The sequence below is a fragment of the Notolepis coatsorum genome, assembly GCF_963971535.1.
Source record: "Notolepis coatsorum genome assembly, chromosome: 4".
Lineage (NCBI taxonomy): Eukaryota > Metazoa > Chordata > Actinopteri > Aulopiformes > Paralepididae > Notolepis > Notolepis coatsorum.
Window position 1 is genome coordinate 100,884,744 of NC_140168.1, and position 9,859 is coordinate 100,894,602.

The 9,859-nt window shown below is 39.7% G+C and overlaps 1 protein-coding gene across 1 annotated transcript in view; it reads right to left on the reverse strand.

Moving 5' to 3' along the window:
* Positions 1-235: 235 nt before the first annotated feature.
* LOC311227320 (uncharacterized protein) overlaps positions 236-9,859 on the reverse strand; it is a 58,726-nt gene continuing 49,102 nt past the window's right edge. Inside the window, exon 3 of the mRNA XM_084312925.1 lies at positions 236-4,571. Coding sequence (XP_084169051.1) covers positions 3,466-4,476 — 1,011 coding nt within the window. The 5' untranslated portion in view covers positions 4,477-4,571 and the 3' untranslated portion in view covers positions 236-3,465. The remainder of the gene's footprint in view (positions 4,572-9,859) is intronic.

Here is a 9,859-nt window from a genome sequence, read left to right on the forward strand (position 1 = left end):
TAATCCTTACTGTTCAATAACCTTATATAAAAATATATATATATAAATATAGCATTAATTAATTTCTCAGTGAGACTCATCAGGATAAATAAACAATGACAATGAAGTCATTTTCTTTAATGATCATTGTTGCACTCAGAAGATAAAGCCTTTCATACAAAGCAAGTTAAACAATGTAATGCTTTATTTAATTTTCATACTTCTGAGTTAGTTTACTTCTAATCAATTCACGCCTTCCCACTTATCTTGAACCTTACAATTCATCCATATATTAGTAGCATATGATATTCTAATGAGAATGTTTCAAAGTTGGGATCAATACACTTGTTAATACAAGTAGATTTTATTTAAAATATTGTACAACTTTTCACTCATGAAAAGGTGAATGGAATGGATGTTTCATCATCTGAAAGTAAACAACCATTTCTGTTTAGATTTTAATTGAAAGTGAATTGATTCCAACACAATAACGTTTTAATCATCAATATACACACAATTATAACAAATAGTTAGTTACTTGTGCAACAGGTTGTTCTGCAATTCCCATAAACCCACAAGCAGTTAGATGGTAGAAATTGACAAGATGACAAATCCATAGAAAGGAACATCCACTCCCTTAATAGAATACCAATGAAGACAATACATGGAACATTACTCTAAAATAAACACTTCTTGTTAAAGTAAAAAATGTCCTACTATGAATGTTGACAATATGTGTGACATTAGTTCAATAAATCACTAGTGTCCACATAAAAATATAAAATACCAGAAGCAGTTTTCCCCTCCAGTGTGTACACCACATGTTTGTTAACTAGATTGGCTTTTGGCTGGTCACCCCATACTGAGGTATTTAAAACACTAGAACAATGTGTGTTCACTCTTATACCAATGACATATGTGACCCAGTCCAGCGTTTGTGCAGACATGTCTCCATTTAAATTTTCCAGATTTTTCCACTGTGGAAGTACAGAATGTAAGCTTTCAAATGATGTGTCATACTTTGAAATCTGAGAATGTTTTAAATATCATATATTCATTTGAATCTTGTAAAGCAGTCTGTTTTCTAGAACACTCAAGGAGAGAAATTGCCTTTCAAAGGTTTTCACACTTCAGCTAGTTTGGGCTGGGCGTGGACAACTACCTGAATAGCATTAACATAATTAAGTGCTGTCACAATAATGACTGAAAAGTCTACATGACATTATACAGCTGATAACATGACATTGTACAGTAGATAACTATAATCATAGTGATACTTGTAAGCACACCAACTATAATCACAGTCCTCATATCCCTCCTAGTTACACATACAGTCCTCATCTTACACCTTTTCCAAAGCAAAATTCAAGCACTTTTCATGAATTTTCAAGGTGCCTTTTCAAGCATTTCCAACATCTAACTAACTAGAATCAAATAAATTAGTACTACTGGGTGTAGTGCTAATCAGATGTATGTACAGAGTTGTAGTATCAATATGTACAGTGATACAGTAAAGTATAAAAACAATAGTTTGTTCGTGGTCATACTGGCCAGCAGTGTAACTAGTAAGAGTAGGTAAGGGATATGTACACATTTATTTTGTATACTTTTTTTAATGTTTAAATATCAACATTATCTGGCAATCCTCAGTAAATACTATCAAACTCCTCTGATATCATCTGGTCTTTCCAAAGATATGGGACACATGCGCGCACACACACAGGGAGAATGGCTTCAATTATTTTAAAATACTTCAGCTAAGTTAAATGTTGCATGTGATGTATTAGGCTGTATCACTTTAGCCTAGCTTAGCACAATGAATGGAAGCGGATGTGCCAGTTAGCTAGGCGAAGGAATAACGCAGCCAGAACGCAGATTTCTACTGAATCCCTCCTTTACTAGTGCACTGGTGGGCGGGGGTGGGAGGGAGCTGGGAAGCTGTATCTCTCTCGCCCATTGTTGTGTTACTGTCTGACTGGGTTGGCTAGCGTCAAGAGCTGTTGGCTAGCATTAGCTGATGCAGTGGTGGGCGAGAGAGAGGGAGAGAGAGAGACGGCTTCCCCGCTTCCCAGTTCCCTCCCGCCCCTGTGAGAGCTCTCTGTCTCGGTCTGCCCGACTGTTGGCTAGCGTTAGCTGATGCAGTAGTGGGCGAGAGAGAGACGGCTCCCCCCGCTTCAGCTGGAACTTGAACAAAGCACTCTGCACTCTGGCTATGCTGCTTTGATGAGCTGTTGTTGATGACGCACTCTCCTTCTTTCACATGCAAATTAACTCCGCCCGTGCGCTGGGAAGAAACTTGTATCATAAAGAGCCTTTTTTCAAACAAATAATACTATAATATAGAGATACTATAACTGTTCGCTTTTATACTAAATGTTCTTCAACACTCAAACTGTAATTATATATCAAATTAAAAAAAAAATTACTTTTATTGTGTCTCTGTCATCTCACCCCGCCGACTTGTAGGCATGATCGCCAGACTGGGTCACATATTGTCCCAGGAACATCCACACCGTCTGTCTCACAGAAACACAACTGTTGTTTAGAGCCATATGAAATCCACATTCACGGAATCGCGGACGGAATCGCGGAATTTACCAATAAAAATGGAATCAACTGTAAACGTGGAATATTGCAGAATTTGCCCTAATCTGGACTGAAATCCCGTGTTCGGGAGAACATGGAACGTTTGGTGCAAAGCAAACATGACCGGGGACGCTACAGCATGTTACACACAACACGCAGCAATTTCCAATCGTCTAGCTGCTTCGGTGTTAACGTTAACGTCGGAAGAAATTCCACACTAAGCCCTAAATTCAGAGCAGCCTAAGTATCCTAATGACTTGTATATGACCGGCAATAAGGTGTTTTGCTAATTCTGTCAACATACTCGCAAAACACGTGCGAAGATCACTCTCCAAAAGCCATGTCAGGAACACGGAAAAACACTGTGCTTCAAAACACACAAGTAGGGTATATCTGCAGTGCCGCAACACACCAGCTCTCTAACGATGATCCCTGGTGATCACAATAGATACAGCTAGAGGGCGAGGCTAATCACTGACACTATTGTGATGAAATAGCTATGTAACGTTACAGTACATAGGACTAGAAATTATAGCTTCTTGCTAAATCTGGTGCACCCATCTATTTGTTTGATGGTAAAATGAGCGTACAAAGCAAAATACAGAATTCTGAAATATTAACGAAAAAAGCGGAATTTGGAGAAAAAAAATTATGGAATTTGGAAAAAAATAAAACGGATTTCATATGGCTCTACTGTTGGCAATGAAAACTGTGTCTATGCTAGTACTGCTTCTCTCTCAGAGGCTTCTGTGCAGTTCAAAAGCTCTTGGTAGTAGTTTTTCATTTAAAAAGAACGGTCAAATATAATATACCACTATTATTCTTATGATTGTTGATGGACTGATGGCTGTAATGACGTACTGAAGCGTTTTTAACACTGGGCCACACATTAGGGGTTCTCTAAGAATGTGCAGGTGAATTGACAAGTTTGACATTTGCCTGAATCTTCTCTCTCAAGTGAATTTTCTCATGTTTTCTGAAATATGCTAATGTGCTGAATCTCTTATCACACAAACCACAATGATGTGGCTTCTCTCCTGTGTGAATTATCTGGTGCGATTTCAGACTATGCAGTCGACTAAAGCTCTTCTCACACTGGTCACAAAAGTAGGGCTTCCATCCTGTGTGAATTCTCTGGTGTGTTTGCAGACTACTCCGATGACTAAAGCTCTTCTCACACTGGTCACAGGAGTAGGGCTTCTCTCCTGTGTGAATTCTCTGGTGTGTTTGTAGATTACCCAGTTGCCTAAAGCTCTTCTCACACTGGTCACAGGAGTAGGGCTTCTCTCCTGTGTGAATTTTCTGGTGTGTTTGTAGACTATGTCGATGACTAAAGCTCTTCTCACACTGGTCACAGGAGTAGGGCTTCTCTCCCGTGTGAATTCTCTGGTGTGATTGCAGACTATGCAGTCGACTAAAGCTCTTCCCACACTGGTCACAAAAGTAGGGCTTCCATCCTGTGTGAATTCTCTGGTGTGATTTCAGATGAGACAGATGACTAAAGCTCTTCTCACACTGGTCACATGAGTAGGGCTTCTCTCCTGTGTGAATTCTCTGGTGTAATTTCAGATGATGTTGTTGACTAAAGCTCTTCCAACACTGGTCACAGGAGTAGGGCTTCTCTCCTGTGTGAATTCTCTGGTGTCTTTGCAGTTTAGACAGTTGACTAAAGCTCTTCCCACACTGGTCACAGGAGTATGGCTTCTCTCCTGTGTGAATTCCCTGGTGTAATTTATGACTAGACAAATTACTAAAGCTCTTCTCACACTGGTGACAGAAGTAGGGCTTCTCTCCTGTGTGAATTCTCTGGTGTGATTTCAGATAATCTAGTCGACTAAAGATCTTCTCACACTGGTCACAGGAATATAATTTCTTTCCTGTGTGAATGCGTTGGTGTTTATCGAGATTCATATTTGAACTGGAGATTTTTCCACACTGGTCACAGCAGAGACCTTTTCTTCCATCCAAGCCTCTTGGTTTCTTCCCAGGCCTGACAGGACAGCTATCTGGATGGAGAAGAGTGTCAGAGGAAGGAGAGATTTGGTGATTTTATTCAGCTTTAATTTCCATGTAAGAGGTTTATAATAGTATGTATCTGGGTTTTATAGTTTAAGAACACAGTGTAGTCCAGAGTGGTCTACAGACTTAAACCACTTTGTTTCAAGCACCAGTTAGTCAACAGTTTCTGGAGCAGGAGTGGTTACATCATGGCTATGGTTAAGGTCGGTTTAAATTGAGTCCCGGGACTAAAGCCCCTTTAGTCTCAGGTTATGACAGATTTAAAGCCCAACATCCAGGTTAAACCCTACTGATCAATTATGGGTAGTTTACATCATTGGTATATAATTTCATTATTTATTTTTTTCCATTTGACACCGGAAATGCCACTCCGAAAGAGTTAAAAAGGTCATATGGTATCGGAGCGCAGGTTTAGAGGGTACTCGTCGATACCGATACCAGCATTTTAGGCAGTATCGGCAGCATTTCCGATACTGGTATCGGTATCGGAACAACTCTAGATCAAACCTCATCAAATTTAATATATCTGTAACGATATAGTTCAAAATATAGTATGTTTTCTGTAAACTGGATGAAAGATTTGTCTACAAAATAACCACATAATCCATGACTACTTTTTAACACTGAGTGCCATGCTGTCTATCTATTCACTGCCATGCTTTAAAAGATAGGAGTCCATCACCTTGTTTGTAGAGCTATAACTATATTATAGCTACGGATACAATACTATGGTCATTTGATAGTGACTTTCTTCCGGTCAAGATGCAAAAAAAAAATATATATATATTTTTCCATGCATACCGTGGTGAATATATGTATGTTTTTAGATCGGTCTGGGGTAATTCCTGAAATGCTGAGGAATAGCTTTATAAGTATAACCGTTGCCGTTTGTTGCCTGGACCCGCTATTATTCTCAAATCAAATCTATATCATAGGTATTATATAGGGATGCACCGAATGGGAAATTCTTGGCCGAAACCGATACCGAAAATAGAAAACAGTTGGCCGAAAACCGAAAGAATAGATTTTTTTTACCAATGTTGTGGAACATTATGATTATGGAAAAATATATGATTATGGCAAAACTTAACGTAAATAATAAATAATCACTTATGGGTCCATAAAACATTTATTCAGCACTTCTGAATGCATACAGTACATTAATTCCATATTTTCTCTGGCTGCCGCAGCGGACATCTGTGCTCTACTGAGCGCACTTTCTAGTCCCCAGCTGAATGTGCTCGCTTGACTCGGCACAGTAGACAGCGTCAAAATGTGAATAATATGCATATTAGATCACTCTGTGATTAACCGCGACGGGCATATGGTGAATGGGGATGTAAAGGCATGTTGAAGACGCATTTGTTGGACGCGTTGCGCGCAGAGTTTACATAGGGGCAGCGCGACTCCCGACAGGGCAACATCATCACAACAACACGCAAGGTTGTTTCTGTTTCGGTGATATATTTTCGGTGAAAAAACTCTTTCGGCCAAAAGCCGAAAGGCAATTTTTTGCCATTTTCGGCCGAAAACCTTCGGTGCCGAAATTTCGGTGCATCCCTAGTATTATATTTCATCATGAATGCATGAAAGGGGGGGGGGGTAGTTTTTTGATGCTTTGATCGCCACCAACGGCATACGTTATGGACTAACGTTACACACACACGTTCGGATTGAGGTGAAGACATGCTTGGATCAATGCAAGACTGATATCATATAGCCCTTACCTTGACTAGAATGTACCCCAAAAAGAATATTCCATTTATCTGATGGCGATTCCAAGTATTGATGTCCATCGTGTCGCGGAAAATATCGGGAAAAAAAGGAAAACCGACCCAGAAACGTAAAAAGCCATTTTGGCACTCTACGGTAGGGGCCCAGAAACGTATAATAATCCGGAGTGTAAACTAAATACACATGGTCACATGGGTAGTTGCCTCTTTGACACCACCTACTGAATACCCAGAGTAGGAGATAAGCCATGAAGTTTATTTGTCTGTAAATGCTATAGTGTGGATTCCTACTAGGGATGGGTACTGAACCTAGGGCTGGGCGATATAACGATAAATATCGCGATATATTTTAATAATCGATATCGAATCGTTTTTTTTTTTTTTTTTTTTTTTTTTCTGCGACAGGGCAGTTTTAAAACCAGATACAGTGGACAGACTTGTCTTTCTTGCCTGCAATGGCTTTGCTTGTCCAAATGACAATACTGACCAAATTGAGATTTATTTTTCTCTTGTCCATTTATTTTGTTTGCTTTCTAATTTAAAATACAGTTTGAAACCGTCTGTACACAGTAGGCTATGTGTGCTAGCAGAACTAGACTCCAGTCACGAGTCACAGTCCACCAAAAAAGCGCCAAAAGATAGAAAATAAACTAGCAGAGCCAGAACTGTTCAACTCCCCTGGAGCCACAGCCAGCAGAGAAGCCGGTTTACTTTCACTTTTAAACCAGCTGCAGCCTGAGAACTGGAGTGTGAGGGGATGTAACACTAAAGATGGCGGCAACGACAAAGAATTGCTGCAAAATAAACATACATCTGTTGTTTACATTTTTTTAATTAATTTTTTTAATATACTTATAACAATTTCGATAATTATCGATATCGAGAAATGTGATAACATTATCATATCGTTATCGCGATATGATTTTTTTCCATATCGCCCAGCCCTAACCGAACCCGGCACTTTTAAAAGGGTGCAGACCGAATTATGTCGGTACTACGAGTACCGATTCACGTTAGATCAATCGGTGCCACATTTCGATACCTAAGACCCGCCCAGTTAGAAAATAATCAGAATTCCAATGACGCGCAATTGTCATTTCATAATAGACAAGACCAGCGCGGACCTTCAATGACTCACAATTGTCATTTCATAATAGACACAGACCAGCGCGGACCTTCAATAACTCACGTGTAACGAGTTTCTCTCTCTCTCCCCTTCAAGTAGCCAAATGTTACACTATAAAACGAACTGGATAATTGATTTAACTCCATTCATAAGACATTCTCCCTTTCCATGTGTGTGTGGGCGAGTGCCCATCCCAAGTCTGGTCTTTGGAAAGACGAGATGAAGTCAGGAGTTTTATAGTATTTACTGAGGATGGCCAGATAATGTTGATATTTAAACTTAAAGGAAAACTCCAACATTTTGGGAAATTAGCTTATTTAACATCTTCCCTGGAGTTAGACAAGAAGATGCATACCTTTTTTGTCTCTGTGCGTGCATTTAGCTTAGGGAACAGTCGCTCTGTTAGCATAGCTTAGCTTCATCACTGGAAGTGGGGGAGGGTTTGAGCCTGACGTTCCCTACAGTGCCCTACAGTCACGAAATACACTCCAAATACAACTCCAAAACGTTCCTGTAAACATGTTGTGACTTATGTATTTACCACGTGGAGAAATTAAAAATAATTGAATTCGACAATTATGTTTTCTAAGCAGATATACTCTGAACTATTTTTTGCCGAACGACTCCTCTCTGAGCGCAGTCAGTGATTTCTACGTGAAGCCGTGTTTGTTTACATTCTCATTCATTCAAAGGATCCGAACCGATTAAAGTTTATGGATACCATGACTTAAAATCCTCTTACCTTGACGATTAAAAGCCTCCCCAATTTAGAAAACAGTAATCCAATGGCTGGTATTGATATACTACTAACTACTGCACGCTAACGGAGCTAACCGGACACTCAAGCAGATAATGAGAGCAATGACTTCCTTTTTGGGGGGTTTCAAAATAAAAGAGCGGCGTCTATAGCAGCGGAATATGTTTATTTTGTACATTATCTAACGTTAACACGAACCTAAACTAACGTTACAACTAACCTAAAGTTAGTTTAGGTTCGTGTTAACGTTAGATAATGCACAAAATAAACGTATTCCGCTGCTATAGACGTCGCTCTTTTATTTTGAAACCCCCCAGAAAGGAAGTCATTGCTCTCGTTATCTGCTTGAGTGTCGGGTTAGCTCAGTTAGCGTGCAGTAGTTAGTAGTATATCAATACCAGCCATTGGATTACTGTTTTCTAAATTGGGGAGGCTTTTAATCGTCAAGGTAAGAGGATTTTAACCCTTAGGGGTCACGCTGGAGCTTTGAACCCGTCGGCGGACAACAAAAGAAATTAGAATCCCTCTTAAATGCTCAAAAAGGACATCTTTTCAGAAATCGATAAAAATAGAAAAATTGCCATTTCTAGTGCTTTGACATGTAAGGTATAGGTCCCCCAACTTGCTAAACCTAATACGACTTGTAAATACGTTTAATTCTTGCTAGATGGTATGCTTGTAATAATCTCCATTTACGATAAGAACTACATCGCGCGTCACCAAACGCACATACATGGACGCGCGCACACACAAACAGCGCATAGGTGTTAATCACTGAGTGATCTAATATGCATATTCTTCAGCGCGAGGGGGGGGGTTGTGTTTCTCACTGTCTGTCGTTGATAATATAATCTGAAGAGGTCCTGCATTATTATTATTATTATCATTCTCTCTCGAGAATACACGGGACCCGACGGAACGTTAATTTATGTATTAAAAGTAGTCTTATGCTTTTCATCCTCGCCCGTGTATATACCCACGTTGCGCTAAAACAACATAAACTACTGTATGGCAGACAGAGTGCGTGTGTGTACGAGTTATGAGTTATCTCGCAGTTCATTCAAGCGCGCATCACGGTGATGACAGCTCTCTAGAGTAGAAAGGTGCGCTCACAGGGGCGTAGCTGGAGATTCTGGGCCCCATGAAAGAATCAATTTGTGGGCCCCCCAATCTATTAAAAAATGTGGGGCCCCCAATCTATAAAAAAATGTGGGGCATTTGCTGGGCCCTTGGAATCATCCTAACCCCCCCCCAGCTACTCCCCTGCACACACACACACACACACTCTCTCTCTCTCTCTCTCAAACAGAGAAATCAAAAGAAATCAGTATATTACAGAAGGAATTTCTTGTACAGTCTAGTACAGTGGTTGACAATATTGTCACAAGGAAAGATGAATGGATTGATGTTGTAGTCTGAAAAAATGCCAGGAAATGCTCAGAGAATTGTTGCATATATAGAACACAAATGTTCTAGAATGTTCGATTATGACATCATACTGTGACATACTCCTCCTGTAGTGTGAAAAAACATGCATTCTCATAAATATTACGATCAAATCTATTTTGTACTTGATGATACATTTGAAATTGGTTTGGTTATGATCATGTTATTAGTGTGTGTAAAGGAATCTCTCTCTCTCTCTCTCTCTCTCTCTCT